The 16,661-nt window shown below is 39.8% G+C and overlaps 1 protein-coding gene across 1 annotated transcript in view; it reads right to left on the bottom strand.

The window, feature by feature from the left end:
* Positions 1-16,661, bottom strand: part of CEP104 (centrosomal protein 104) — a 2,320,447-nt gene that overhangs the window by 1,018,129 nt on the left and 1,285,657 nt on the right. The window contains 1 exon segment of the mRNA XM_044062948.1: positions 16-72. Coding sequence (XP_043918883.1) covers positions 16-72 — 57 coding nt within the window.

The following is a 16,661-nucleotide window of genomic DNA, read 5'->3' as shown; positions in this document are numbered from 1 at the left end:
CTTTAAAGGCTGTGCAACAAGCTGGGCTGGGACAATCTGCAAAGGTCTCACTTCTTTTAAAAGTGCCATTTCCTATTTGGAAACAGAAAACAAATTAGGTTGGAATGTGTTCATGACAGTCTTGCATTAATTAACAATGTTATCCTCACACTTAAACAGATAAGTAAAGAAGCAGAACATTTGGGATATATTATACTGATATTATGAATAAAACATTTTTAACTGTATGACGTTATTCAGGAATGACCAAAAAATATATATAACAGATTTAAAAACAATAAATTAACCTTCACTTGAGTAAACCCTTTTTGAAGAAGAAAACATTAGCACTAATTTTATTTGTTTTCAAATTGTAATTCAACTATGTGACTATTTAAAGATATTGTGTGCTCAAAACAATAACAATTACTTTTACTTTGCCATGACACAACTCCATATTATGATTTCACTGTAGTTTCAGCAATGGTGTACGGCACACATGGAAACAGGTTTCTACATATATTCTGGATGTGATCAGAAGACAATATTAAAAGGTAGCTGTATATCAGAAAAATGAACCCATGGGCTGAGGGCTAGAAGATATGCTATTTTCATCCCAGAGCATCAGAAACTAGACAAATGTGATGACAGAATGTACAAGGAGAGATGTGTGATAAAGCTGCACAACTCATTGCTTTTAAGATTATTATAACTGAACTGGAATCTTCCCTCTAACCACCAGAAATATTTCTAACCTACCCACCTTAAATGTTCTCTAAAAGAATACTTACGAAATCTTGGACTTGCTCCTGTGTCAATCCTGGCTGAACTTACTCACTATACTGTACTTACCTCCTTCAACCTAAGTCACACTTCACAACCCTCTACAGCCTCCTGCTCAACTCTTTTCATTTGTTTTTCCCACTACCTTACCTTATTCACTTCATCTCTGCAGACCTTACCTCTACCTCATTCTCTTTCCTCCCTACTCACCTAAGCTATATGAACACACCCTACCCTGCAATCTTCTTACAATCTCGTTCTCGCCATGCTTCGTCCTATTATAACCATAATACGAACACTATCTCTCATACTAAGTAAGACATCACTCAGTTTCCCCTTGTTGTCTCTAATCGTGTAATCTCTAATATCTCTTTAGATATCTTATTAGAACTGTTTCATCAGGTCTTATTTATTACATACTAACATATGTAACAAATAGTAACACTAAAGAGTTTTTCCTAATATATTTTCTGCAACTCATGTTACTGTTTTTCATTGTCCTCTACCATGAAACATACGTTTTATGTTTTTCTCATCACATTTTGTTTCACTCTTAAGTTTTGCAGTGTAATATCATACTTTGTGATTTAAAATATCTGTACTTGATTTTTGAAAGATTTTGATTGTGGAGCTTTTCTTCCTGGGCATCCACTGAAAATGGGCACTTTATCTCCCAGTCGGACTTTCCTGGTAAACAAATGTCAAATAAATACCCAAAGTGAACATGACACTTTGGCCTGAGCTTTTAAGCAGCTGAATTCCCTCCAAGTATTACTTATTGCAATCTTAAGCAGTGGCCATTAGAAAGCAGATGGCTATAAAACAGAACTGACATGTTGAATATCCTTAAGGCAGGCAGAAGTTTCACTGGTTAATGTTTAGACTAAACCAGCATTATGTTAACCAATGTAAACCTAGACAACAATATTATACATATGAGAAGAACCCTTGAAGATGAGATAATAGTTCAGAAGATGATGGAATGAAGTACAGTTAATTTGAAAGCAATACAAAGAACACTGTTAGCTTGGATTAAGTTACAGGGAAGGGAATAGGGAACATGGTGGAAAAAAGAAAAAGAGAACGGTAGAGTAGATTGAGATGTCATAACATATAGTGACACAGTTAACACTGCAGCCAGTGATTCCGGAGATGATTTTGCACAATCCCATATATTCAACTAATTGAAGTTTGAAAGTTGAGTGATTGTTTATTGCTTAATTAGGAGAATCTTATTCCATAGATGAGGGAGGCAGTAGGTGATGGCTGTATCCATGAAATGAGACAAAATAAGTAGATGTTTACATTGTAACTTTGGGACTGTTTGATGTGCTACATAAATATATATATGATTAGTGAACCAGTGAATGTTCAAAAGAGCAAACAGAAAAATATGAATCTTTTAAAATCAAATCACAAAAATAGCAAACAGACAAACAAAACACTGTTTTATACATGCCAACTCCGTGATCCTACAACAGCAGGGAAAGAGCAAATTCCCAGATACCAGCAGCAGGGAAAGAGCAAATTCCCAGATACCAGCTGTACTGCGATTTCGTACACATATCAGCGGGTAGACAGTGAAGAAGATAAAAAGGATCATTCTCTCTTTAGAGCATTTGCTTCTATTAAGTGCAGCCATATATCTTTATCTATATATCTATCTACAAATGATATAAAAAAGTGTACATAGCCCTGTTAAAAATGCCAGGTTTTTGTGATATAAAAAAATGAGACCACAATAAATCATTTCAAAACTTTTCCCACCTTTAATGTGACCTATAACCTGTACAATTCAATTGAAAGACAAATAAATCTGTTAGGGGAAAAGTATAAACAATAAAAAACGTACAATAAGATGGTTGCATAAGTGTGCACAACCTTAAACTAATACTTTGTTGAAGCAACTTTTGATTTAATTACAGCTAATGTGCTAGAGCAAATTATAAAACTTCCCAGTAGAGGCTCTAATGTGCTTGACCTTGAGTTTATCGACCTAGCCCCTGTCTGCATCCCATGCCATATCTCTTTATCCATGGTTAAATCTAACAAAAAGTCAATGATCTCTTCTTTCAAGCCTATTAATAGCACCCCACTACCAAATGAGATCATCTTTAGGGACTTCACCAGTACAGACCTACTTCATCTTGTAAGAGACATATGCAAAACTCTCAACAATCACCTGCAAAATAAACAGTCACCTGTGAATTTTACCAGCAATTAAACAGCTGCATACAAAGGTTACTATATGTACGCTAAATATAATGGTAAATTCAAGAATAAAGCTCTCTCGTGGAACTCCCATATTAATAAACTACATAACCTACACTGACGTAATATCCAGTACAATAAGGCTCTTCCTAAGTTTTGAGATATCTGCAAGCTTATAGCAGTCACTGAATCCCCAAATGATTTAGCCATTCTACAAGAAGGTTTGTCCCAAACAAACAGCTGGTGTCAAAATCATGGACTGAAACTAAATACCAAAAAATGCATTTTCGTATCCTTTGGGAAGTCATCTACTTTGGTGAACTACCACATTGGCAATATTCCCCTAAGATTTAACCTATATGTTTAGGATTTGGAAACTTATGTGGACAGTGACAAAACTTTCAAACAACGTGTCCACTGTCATAAGAAAGTCCTTCTATATTGCGTAGCGTATAAACCACAGGACTGTGTCTAGATCTAGGGATGTCACTGTCCCCCTTTACTTAGCCCTCATTAGACTAATGCCCTCCTTTGGCATATCTCTGCCCAGACACATGCAACAACTGGAACACCCACAGAGGTTTCTTACTAAAAGGATTCCAGGCCTAAACAGTATGTCCTACATGGACTGACTCAAAGCCCTGTCACTATATTTGTTATCCTACAAACCGCTAAAAGGTAATCTGTGTCTGGCATACAAGGCATCATCCAAGCTGATACTGATGGATTTACTGCATATCAGCAAGTCAAACAGCATCAGAAATACTCTGTCTAGGGATCTAAACCTCTTCTGTAGCATCAACAGAACGGTTTGGAGGGCCATGTATAGCAAGTAGAGAATACCACTGCTCTTAGCTAGACTGCCCATCAAAATAAAACAAAGCGCATCCCTGTCCATATGGAAACAGAACATTTACCACAGGACAGCCTTCTTTACTAGTAATGGACAGAGGCAGTTATAAAATGTTTTATCCAATGCATAGGTCCCCTCAAATTATCTGTTGTATGATCCCAGTTATTCTTACTAGGGGTAAAACATAATTATCGACCATGGGATTGGTAAGGCAAATATAACACCAAATGGGACAGGTTAATTCAAGCACAAAAAGGAAAATGTCTGGGCTTACAATGGCCCACAATGGTAGCTAGCTTAGTACTCACTTATTAATGTACAAACCTATAACAAAAGAAGGAAAATTATGTAAAGTTGTAAGAAATTTCCATTCCCTTACCTCAGGATCACAATGAAATATACCACCAAGAAACCTAGGAGTACTACAAGAAAATCAGAGGACCCACTTAAGCTCTCTACACATACCAAAATAAATTACAAATTTTTCTCCAGTTATGCTAGGAAATTAAGAAATAATGTCCAACAAGGCACTGAGCTTATCTATAATTATATCATATATTCTAATCCCAAGGATAGAGTCAACACCTTAGCAGACAGACTTAAAAATAACTAAACCCTAGCTACCATCAATATTGCCAGAAATGTTTCTGAAAACTTAGTTTCCCCCAAATCCTTTTTGAAAAAGTCTTAAAATCTTTGTCAGAGATTAAAAATAAAACTTCCATGAGACCCACACAACATATGAGGCTGTATTCTCATCAGTGCCAAATAGCCAAGCCTTTACTTAAACTGTTCAACCTCAGCCTATCCACAGGAATTGTGCCTGATGCTTGGAGAACAGCCACTGGGACTCCCCTGTACAAGAGTGCCCCCTCTACAGATCAAGCAATTAAAGGCCCATCAGCCTCAGTACCCTTATATCCAGTGCCATCAAACATATCAGCAGAATTCATTTATGTGACACAGGAGTTTACCTTTATTTAGTTGAAAGGCATATGTGCGAAGTGCAAAACGTTGTAAGTACAGCTGCAAAAAACCACAATGCTGATTCACCATGTGTTTGAAATAAGCGAATGCTTTTTTCCCGTTCAAACACATGGATCAAATGGCGGAAATGGTTTTCCAGCAAACCATTTTCGACATTTGATCCTTCGATGTTGTCCGTATTTCGGCATTACGGTTTGCGGAAACGACTGTTCGTCTATATGCAATTCACTCATTCAAAGGTAAACCGGACACAGGCAAGGAGGCACAGATTAGAAATTTTGGGGCCTTGCTAGTTCAGTAATATGTTTGCATTTGTACATACCAAACATGAATTATTCAATAATGGGTCTGATAAGGAAAGAGTACAGTGGTAGGATGACTTCTTTGAATCTAGAAAATATTCCCTTGGAAATTAGCTGAGCCAGATTAGTATTTATGCCTCTTATGACTGTATCAGTCTAAATAGGAGTACTTTTTACAACAAATGAGATGGGAGCAACTCTTCTAGCAAACGCTGCTATGCTGCACATTTTCATTTCATTTGAGACCATTTTTGATACACCCATATATGTCCTTATTCCAGCCCTTGCTAGAGCTGTTTTGCATCAATGGATGAGCAGGTAACACTGCCCAGTTTTTAGTTGTCAACATACTTGGGCAACCACATTCCTCGGATATTGCTTAGAAGTCTGCAAAATAAATGGCAAACAGGAGAAGGCCCAGAACTGATCCCTACAGCACCCCTCACTATCTACAGTTATGTCTGGCAGGGGGTCTCTTACTCTGGACCTCTTCTGAACCTAAACGGTTTGGTTCTCGAATACCTGAACCAGGTACTGAAAGAGCCCTGGAAGATGTGTCTGACCCTATACCATAGAGGGCTTTAGACTCACACCAGAGAGAAATCTTGATTGAGATGGATCTGACGCTTAATCTGGAATGATTCTTCTGTATCACTGCTGGCAGAGGCACAGCAAACCAATGGGTATAGTATTCTCATCCTGTGGGTGGGTGAAAGCCACACACACTCTGGTTTAGTTTTGTGGAATGAAATCTTGACGAAGTGATGGGAGATCGCACGCTACCCCGGGAATCATCTCTGTATCACTGCTGGACAGAGGCACAGCAAACTAATGGGTATAGTATTCTCATCCTAAGGGGTGGTGAAAGCCACACACACTCTGGCTAGGCTTGTGAATGCCCTAGGGCAGATAGCCTAGTATGAACCTATGAACCTATGAAAAAGGTAAGTGGTCTGCAGCTTTAGGCAGCAACAGATTCACAATTCATTGGCTGTGGCATGTTTTTGATGATACTTATACTTTTTAGGTGTAATTACTTTTTATGGGGAGCAGCCATATCAGGATCCATCAAGTCGTGGGAAAAAGACACCAGCCAGAATAATGCACTGACACTATTAAGGGTTTAGTAAGGGCAGCAACAATAGGAAAGATAAACTATGCCCCAATGTGGCAAACATGGTGAAACTGCATAAAACATACCAGAAATAGTTTAGAATGTACTATGCTTGTCCTACAACCTGCAGAGTGTAATAAATAGCATCACAACCACTTACAGTACCAAGTAAAATTCACTTGTCCAAAAACTGTCAAAAAATCAAATATATGCCCTTAAATTAAACAAAATAACATTTAAAATAGCATACTGGAAAATCTCACACAGACTCTGCCACAAGTTGCTGTGAGGGAAAGGTTAGTTTGCTTTGGCTTTCTTGCATTTTCTATTACTTTATTACATTTTTCTATTTTGTATATTGTGATTTGTTTTATTTACACTGTTTTACTTATATTCTTCTTTTAATTGCACATTAAACCAAGGAAAGAGACCACAGCTGTGTCTCTTGTGAGTCACACAGAAATTAGAGCAAGTCAGTTAAGGTTAATTATCTGTAAACTGAGGGTGGAGCTAGGAACTAAACCTTTTGTTTAAGGTGTAAAAGAAAACATTTCAAAGCTTTACTGGAAAAGCTCACCCAGACCATGCCACAACTTTCTGTGATGGAAAGTTTAGTTTGCTTTTGCTTTCTTGTATTTTGTATTACTTTATTTCCTCCTTATGTTTTATATATTGTGATTTGTTTTCTTTACACTGTGTGTTACTTGTATTCTCCTTTTAATTGCATATTAAAACTAGGAAAAAGACCACAGCTGTGCGCCCGAGTCACACATCAAGTTTTTCTCACCTCCATCCTGGTGCTGTTGTGTTCTTAATCTCAACTGTTTTTCTATTTGCCTGTCCCTTACATTAATTTGACCACATATCTCCTTCCCTCTCCTCTTTCACTGGCTGTTGTAAGCAAGCATGAAGTTATCATTATGTGAAATCACTTCCCTTAAACTATTTAAATTTTCTGGCTATTCCACTGTACTCCAAAGAACCAGAATATAAAGTCCCCACCACTTTCAGTCTATCTTGCTCTTTTAAAATTAGTGGCTCTCCATTTAGACAAGATAACGTTTAAGTCAACCCCTCTTTTATATTTAACCCATTTTTTCCATCTTAGCTTTAAAATCTGCAATATCTACTGGAAGACCACCAATTATTGGAGAGCCCACATTTTTCCTCTCAGTAGTCATCTTGGGAATTAGTGCTTCTGTTTTCTCCTGGTGAGAGAAGGAGCACAGGGATATTACTTCTTGGAGTCTGCTGATCACCAGAAAGCCTACTAACTGCTTCATAAGTGACAGCTTGGAATTTGTGCTTATATTCTTCTCCTGGTGAGAGAAGCAGCAGAGTGCATTGATTCCTGACTGTTTCTGGTTAGGTAGCAAGTGTCTGTGCTTGACATTACTGATTGGTTTGGTATCTACCAGGAAAAGGCTACAACAAGCCTACAGACCCTTGCATCATCTGGGTCAAGACTGTGGATCACCAAACAGAATATAGCCTGCTTCTCATCTTGGGACTGGTGCTAATGTTTTGCTTCTGGTAAGAAAAGAAGCAAAGGAGTACTGTATCTCAGCAGAGTGAAGCTGTGGTCAGACCAGCACTAGTAGTAGCCAGGCAGTATCCATTCATTTGACTCCCCTCTTTTCATAATTTCTGACAAGCTAATTCCTTGTTTTCAGTAAGTACTGCTTGATTTGTTTCTAACTTCAGAATATCTGCCTAAATATTTCATCCTTAAATTTTCAGGGTCTGCTTATTAGTCTCCATTCAAGTGTTTGGCAGTGCGCTGTACAGACACAGACACCTACAGTGACATTCTTCCTGTAAAGGCATGATTTCAGTTTCACCAATACCTAACTGCACACGGGACAAATAGTTTGAAGTGACAAGCACTGTCCCCAGAGTTGTAAACCAGATACTCCTGACATTGCTTTATAGTGTCACCCCAACTGTCTAATCAATAAAAAAGGGTCTGTTGCTATGGATATGAACTTTCCCACTATCTCTGTTAACCGCTTGGTGGGATATGGGCATCTTGAAGAAAGGTAGAAGTTGCTTCATATTTACTGACAACCAGTTAATTCTCAAACAAATTGATATGATATGTGAGAGATGCATTTGCACACTGTCACTGGAAGCAAAGCTCTCACATAAAAGTAATCCTAATATCAATAAGGTTGCCAGTAGTACACATGCTGCACCCACCACACACATCTCAAAGCATATATATAGACCCACATATCCCGAGGCACATAAATGTGACCTTCCTAAACCCTAAAGACCTCCTAAATGAAGTACACATAACAAATACCCTTTGCAGCCTGAAATTCATTCTTTCAAAACAACAGCCACATCATCACATACAGCCATATCAAGTGGAGCCTCTACTTCTAAGCCCATAAGGCAAGATACCACACAATACAACATTCTGGTCATTGGAGACTCAATGAGACAAACTGATATCCCTCTCAGCAGGCGGAGTAAGGAGAAAGTCACGATCAGCTGCTTATCAGGGGCTAGGATCTGCCACATTACACATGCACTCAGTTCATTGGACCAAAAGTACCAGTATGACTCAGTCACAGTCCATATGGATGTAAATGACCTGAAAGGTTCCTTCCTAAACTATATGAAAAGATGCACCATGGAGCTCTCAGAATATATGCCCCAGGTTGGTATGAGCCTAGCACTGAGTAGCATATTACCTTCTCCAAGGATGATGCTACAATATGAACAAAAGATGACTTACTTTAATAATTAACTTAGTTTCTGGTGTCATTCTAAGGGGGAGTGCAATATTTGTCAGCATGGAAGGAGATGGTCAACACCCCACCACTTTTCCAGGTCTGGTCTGCACCTCTACCCTATAGGCTTTTGAATATTAGCTAAAACATTGTCTTCCCCCTAGTGCATTTTCTAGACAATGTCAAACTGAAGAGGGTTGGGAGGGTGGCTTAATGGTTAAGGTGTTTGCCTTACAAACACAAGGTGCAGGGTTTGAGTCTCACAAGGGATAATTGGCTAGGCTTAAAATGGCTCACAAGGGCAGTTAGCTTAGTACTAAACTATGAACCTATGAACATAGCAAATGAAAACATAGAAACTCTAAAGATATTACTGCTCAATGCTAGGAGTCTAAACAAAAAAAACTCCACTTCCTAGAAGTTCTCTTCACAATAGAGATTGCTGATGCTTGTGCGATCACTGATGGTTTAAAGCCATGGACACCACACAAACAGTGCAAGGTTATAATGCATTCCACACATTTAGACCAGCTACTACACAGATAGGGACTAAAGGTGAAGATGTCTCAATTTACGTCAAAAATAAATATATCTCAAGGCTGGTCAAACAGGACAATGCACTCCATGTTCAAATCATCATCGGCAAAATTTCAATACCACTTCCTTGCATGCTATAGGTCCCCTCTATGACCCATGAAACCCATATCATATGTTTAAACTTATTGGAAACACTCACCATCCAACTCAATACCATATTCATAGGTGACTTTAATTACTCCACTGTTAACTGGAGATCTTAAACAACACCAAACATACAGGCACAGAGATTCCTGAATTTTGTAAAGACAAACTCCCAGGACCAGATTTTTAATACACTGACCAGGAGTGCTACCATACTGGATTTGGTCCTCATTATTATGGGAGAGTGCTGCACAACTCCTAGTGTAATGTCTTGCCTGGTAAGCTCAGACTACAAAATGGTCTCCTTTGAAATAAAAATAAAACCTGAAACATCAGCTAACCCTGGAATGTTCAGGAACTACTCCAAGGCCAACTTCCTGCTATTTAGTTATAACCTGACAAAGTTTCAAGCCCCCAAAACCCTGAGAACACTGTTGCCTATAGATAACTGTTCACAGAAACCCTATACAAGCATGTTAATAGCTGCATAGAAGCAGCTGTACCCACCAAGAAGAAGTACAGAACTAACTCAAAAAACAAGCCATCCTGGTGAAATCACAAACTCAATAGACTATATAACAGAAGGAAGAAAATCATGGCAAAAATTAGGAGGTGCAGCAACAAACTCAGAAGACAAATAAAGACTACCAAAGCCAAATTTGAGGTAAATTTGGCCTCCCAGGCCAAGGACAACCACAAGGCATTCTTTAGCTATGTCTGCAACCTCAACAGCAATACACAATTGTGTGCAGAGCTCATGGTTTAATGTTCCACTTACACTGAGCCAGAAGATATAGCAAAATTACTGCCCTACAAATTCAGCTCCAACTGTACCCATCTCTCTCCTTCAACCTTCCCTCTGAGAAAGACCATCAAATATAACTACCCCGCTATCACTAGGGAACAGGTCCTTAATGCTCTCTGTAATACAACATTATTGGGCCCAGATAATATCCCAGGATGGCTTCTAAATAGCATGAAATATGTAGTTTCCAAACAGGCATCATGCCTCATGAATGGAGAACAGTAACAGTCATCCGTCTGCACAAATCCATGATCTCAAGGAATATTTTGTATACACTAATTACTCTGCTAGACACTGCAAGCTCTAGCCTGTACAATCCTAGAAAATACTCTTATTTAACTTTAACTGTATATTATATGTTTTAGTAACTCTACAGTTTGTAGTTCAAACTTTTACATGAATCCGTGCTTATTTGCAACTAAGTGCACTGTTTTTTTTTTTTTTTAATTTGTGTTTGTCTCGAATATCAAAGGTAAATGATGTACTGTTTTTTGGAGCTTTTCTCCCCGGGCCTCCACTGAAAATGGGCCACTGGCCCAGTCAGACTATTTCCCAGTTAACAAATGTAATAAATAAAAAATAAAATAAGATGGGCCATCTACAGACCCTGGAAACTACAGACCCATAAGTCTCACCAGTCCTATATACAAAGCCATGGAAAAAAGTATAAAGGAAATGATCAATATAGTAAACCTCCACACACTTGACCCAACTCAGTCTGGTTTCAACAAGGGCAGGTTATGCCTACTCAAACTGGTAGATTTCTTTGAGAAGGTCACCAAAACAATGGATAAGGGCAAAATGGTTCAGACTGTCTCCCTTGACCTGGCCAAGGCATTTGACACAATACCCCACTTGGGCATTGTTGACAAACTCAAGAGGTTAGGTACAAACCCGTACATCACCCAGTGAATAGCCAACTGGCTCACAGACAGGACCGGGAAATTGGGAAGTATACCTCTACAAAGAGGCCAGTCACAAGTATAGAGTCCTTCGGGGATTGGTCCTTGGACCACTCCTTTCTGGCATCAATTCTCTGAGGTTATGGCCAATGTCAGTGGTCTCTGGTTGACTAACTTTGCAGATGATTGCAAATTAGGAGCTGCCATTGAATCCCACACCAACATAAATGTTATCCAGGAAAGGCTGGCACAGACAAACAACTGTTGTCAGAGGCATGGACTAAGAATAAATGCAATAAATGCATAATAGTATCCTTTGAGAAGTCATCCCCCAGTAACTATCATACTGACAACACACCTCTTAGAGATGACCCAGCAGTCAGGGACTTAGGGACACACAGACAGTAATGTAGCCTTTGACCATCATGTGTTTACAGTAGTGAAGAAATCATTCTATGTTGCACAACTTATAAACAAAGGAATGGCATCTAGGTCAAAGGAAGTCATTGTTCCACTGTATTCAGCATTCATCAGACCTATCATTGAGTACAATGCCCCCTTTGGTATGTACCTAACCAGACATATCCAACAACTGGAACATACACAGAGGTTCCCCACTAAAAGAATACAGGGCCTAAGTAAAATGTCAATGCAGACCGCCTCAAGGCCCTTTCCCTGCATTGTGTCTCCTACAAGCTGTTGAGGGCAGATCTATGCCTGGCATAAGGGCATTGTCACACCCCACTCTGATGGACCTCCTGCATAATGGACCTCCTGCATATCCACAAAACAAACAGCACAATTCTAAAGACTTTACCCTTGCCTGTGATATAAATACGACCTGCTGGAGTGACAGATATGTACCCAGAGGCTACTTTGTCTATGGAACAAGCCCCACATCAATGTGAAGCACAGTCCCTCCCTAACCCAATTCAAGTGCAATTTGGACAACTGGATGCGGAACAGGAAATTCATCCCTGGCTTGGCATGTATGTCTCTAATAGACACAGGCAGCCTGTAAATAGCTCCTCTCCCTGCTTGTAAATGTTTTACCTTCCAAGCTCCTACTTACACTTATCAAGGTTCTAGAACTTGTCACAGATTTGAGTTGCATGGCTAGGCTTAAAAAGGTCCCTGTGGTCGTTAGTACGGTAAACACCTATGAACCTATAAATACGCATTTACTTAAAAGATTTACATGTCAAAAATAAAAAAAAAAATCTCCACAGAAAATGCAAATAACAAATTTGTGGCAAAATATCGATTTAATGATTAAAAACAGCTACAGCAGTGTTAAATCAGTAGTAAATATATAAATGAAGAAAAAAGTGAACATTTATTATTTTCCTTTCAGAACTCCAAAATGAAGCAGATAAACAACAGAAACAACAGGCAAGATTAAACTGTGGGGTCTTCTATATGCAGGAGACAGTCCCTAGTGTTCAACTGATACCACAGAACTTCAGTTTCCCAGCACAAGTTATAAAACACTAGAAAAGTCCCACAACTGCTTAAAAGCAGTAGTAACCATACAAACAACACAGCAGCAAGTTAGAATTCTCAGAGGAATTAGCAGCAGCAGCAGAAAATAGCATGTACATTAAAACAAAAAGTTAACACACATTTTTTACATATAATAGAAAAAAAATCTACAGTATATAATAATAAAGAGGAAGGGAGGTTCCCAGACGGGTTTTATTTGAGCCTGGAAGCCTCAATTCACCAGTGCAGACTGATGAGAAGACTCAACTGTGATTCCTGCATTGGCACTGCAAGTCTGAACCACTGACTTTCTGTGGCAGGGGTTAGGCTTCTGCTGACTGGAGGGGCTTAGCAGATTTCTGGTCATAGGAATTCTGAGCTCTGGAAAACTGCCAGTGTGGTTTGGTGTAGGCACAGAATGCATATGCCACTGAGGCACTGTGAATGAAGCACATCAGGTTTTACGTCAATATGTATTTTCTGAACAGTGGGTATGAAACTCTAATGACTGACGGTAATCCTCTTTTCTGAGTGACATCTCTAAAACATGGGGCAAAATCAAGGGCACTTGGCAAATTCAGGGACAAGTGAGAGTTATGATAATATTTTCAATAATGTCATATAGATATGAAAGTTAGACAGTGAAGAAACAAGAAAGGAAGATATCTGGTGCCTCTGAATTGCAGCGTTGGTAAAAAGTATTATGCATACCATGGAGTACCTTGAAAAAAACAAATAATATACAACCTAAGTATTCAACGGAAGCTCAAATAAAAACACCTAAAATGTCATACTTGGATACATCTTTCAAAGGGAAAGATCATTAGAAAAGTACAGTTTTGTACCTACCATAAATGTAGATGTTCGAGTGTTCACACTGCTGCAGTCATCACACTTGGGTTATCCTGCCGTCAGGTGGTTCCGCAGTTGGCCAGAGTTCCAAAGTCTTGGTCCAGAGTCGGTTGCTGTCACTTCTTCCCTGACGTCAGTGCGCCAGGGATATATAAGATGCATCTGACACCATTTTCTTCAGTTTTTCTTGCCCCATATGTCAGGTGCCCCCAATAGGTAGGCAATACATATTGCTATATAAAAATATACATATAAAAATAAAACAATACCTTCAGTCACAAGCAAATACACCACAGAGGTTGTATAGGATAGAAAGGTATAGATAAGTCCAGCTAGTTCAGAGGGGATGGAGGGAGGGTAACCTGGACTGCAGCAGTGTGAACACTCGAACATCTACATTTATGGTAGGTACAAAACTGTACTATGTTCATCGTGTTACACTGCTGCAGTCATCACACTTGGGTTGAATCCCAAAGCTAAGGATGGGTGGTGGAACTAAACAGGATTTGGAGAGGCTAGTAGGCCCTGCAGAACTGCAGTGCAAAGCCAGCTCTGGTTTTAGAGTATAGAGGTAAGTGATAGTGCTTGGTGAAAGTGTGCACTGAACTCCAAGTTGCAGCCTCCAAAATATCCTTGGTTGGTACCCCTCTGAGGAAGGCTGTTGATGTTGCTGTAGCCCTGGTGGAATGGGGCCTGATGTTACCAGGCACAGATTTCCCATGGTGTGTGTAGCAGAAACAGATACAATGTCCTATCCATTTTAAAATAGTCTTGTTTTGAGATAGCTTTTCCTTCAGATCCTGCAGCATAGGATACAAAGAGCTGGTCAGATTTTCTGAAAGCCTTAGTTTTATCCAAGTAGTAACGTAATTGTCTGTGAATGTCCAAAGAGTGTAGGAGCCTTTCCCCTTTGTTCTGGGGGTTTGGATAAAAGGTGGGCAAATGAATGGTTTGGTTTAGGGCCACACTGGATACCACCTTTGGCATAAAGGAAGGGTTAGTTTGTAAAGAGACTCTGTCTTGATGAAAAATGATGAAAGGCTCCACTGCCATTAGGGCCTGTAGTTCTGAGACTCTTCGTGCTGAAGTTATTGCTAGCAGCAGGGCAGTTTTCCATGATAGGAACTGTAGATCAGCTGTGAAAGCTGGTTCAAAGGGCAGAAGTGTAAGCTTTTCCAAAACAAAATTGAGATCCCAAGTTGGTGTTGGTGCTCTCCGGGGCGGTCTTATGTTCTTAGCCCCTCTGAGGAACTGTCTTAGTAATGGATGTGAAAATATAGGAGGATCCGTGTTGTATTGAGCTGAAATAGCTGAGGCGTGGATCTTAATAGATGATAAGGAAAGTCCTTTGTGCAACATCTCAGTTAAATATTGAAGAATCTGAGGAATATTTGGGACAAGGGGATTTTGACCTTTAGCCTGGTTCCAGGCGCAGAATCTTTTCCATTTGTCTGAATAGACTTTCCTGGTGCTGGGCCTCTTGCCCTCCAGAATGACATCCATCACAGCTTTAGAGAGAAATGTTGACTGGTTGTTTAGGCAATTTGCCATGCAGCCAGATTTAAAGTCTTGAGCTGGCTGTGTAAAATCTGATTGTTTTGCTGAGTGAGCAGGTGAGGAATTGTAGGTAAAATCCATGGTGGGCCTTGAGCCATGTTCCTTAGTACTGGATACCAGTGTTGGCATGGCCAGTCTGGAGCAATGAGTATCATTTGTGGCCTCTCTAATCTGTCTTTCAGCTGCACCTTTGCCAGAAGAGACAGTGGAGGAAAGGCATACACTGTCAATGTTTTCCAACTGAATGAGAGGGCGTCCACTTTCCAAGCTAGTGTGTGGTATGTCCTTGTGCAGAATTTCCGTAGTTGGTAGTTTTGGGGGGAAGCAAACAGATCTATGTCTGGGCTCCCCCATTTTTGAATTATCATTGTGAATACTTGTGGATCTAGTTTCCACTCGTGAGGATCTATGATGTCTCTGCTTAGATCGTCTGCCAGTGTGTTTTTCTTTCCTGGCAGGAATTGTGCTTGTAGTTGAACTTGGTAGGTCAGTGCTGTGTTCCACAAGGTCATTGCTTGTCTGCATAGGGGGGGTAGAAGTGTGTGCCCCCTTGCTTGTTTATGTACCACATCACTGTGGTGTTGTCCGTCTTTATTAGAAGTTGTCCTGGATGTAGGAGGTCCTTGAAAGCTGTTAGGGCATTATGTACAGCTAGCATCTCTTTTTGATTGATATGTAGATGCCTTTGGTTTGCAGACCATTTGCCCTGAATACACTGTCCTGCCATGTGCTCCCCAGGCATAATCCGATGCATCTGTTGTTATAGTTTGCCTGGCTGTGGGTAAGGTAAAAGGCTGACCCTTGTTGAGATGACATGCCTGAGTCCACCACAGAAACTCCTGTTGAAGGCAGGGAATGAGTGGAATTATTGTTTCCAAGCTGTGGCTGTGTTGAGTCCACCACGGCTTTTCAGATACCATTGTAATTTCCTCATATGCAGTTTTGCAAATGGTATTAGTAGTATAAAAGATGCCATGAATCCCAAGGCCTGCAGAATTTTTCTTGCAGGGAGTTGGGTCTTTGTTGCCATCATTTTGAAGTATTGAGTCAGTTGTCCTTGCTTGTCTGGAGTGAGATAAGCCATCTGGGCCGTTGTATTTAAGCTGGCACTGAATATTATGTCTTGTGAGGGCACTAGTTTTGACTTCTTTTTGTTTACTGTGTACCCTAGGCAACTTAGTAGGTTTTTGACAAACGCCAAATGCTTTAATAGAATGTCCTTGCTTTCTGCTTGAATAAGGCAGTCGTCCAGGTATGGATATATTTGAATCCCTCTTTGTCTGCAGTATGCAATTACTGGTGCCAGGCATTTTGTAGCAAGACCCTGGGCGCAATAGATAAGCCAAAGGGAGCAGTGAAGAGAATTGGTAATGGGTTGAAACCTGCAATAAATTGGAGGTATCTTCTGCAATTTT

The sequence above is a fragment of the Protopterus annectens genome, chromosome 2.part1, assembly GCF_019279795.1.
Source record: "Protopterus annectens isolate FY-2018-M chromosome 2.part1, PAN1.0, whole genome shotgun sequence".
Taxonomy (NCBI): domain Eukaryota; kingdom Metazoa; phylum Chordata; order Ceratodontiformes; family Protopteridae; genus Protopterus; species Protopterus annectens.
The sequence above is the reverse complement of the archived record's forward strand: the minus strand, read 5'-3'. Positions and strand labels throughout refer to the sequence as shown.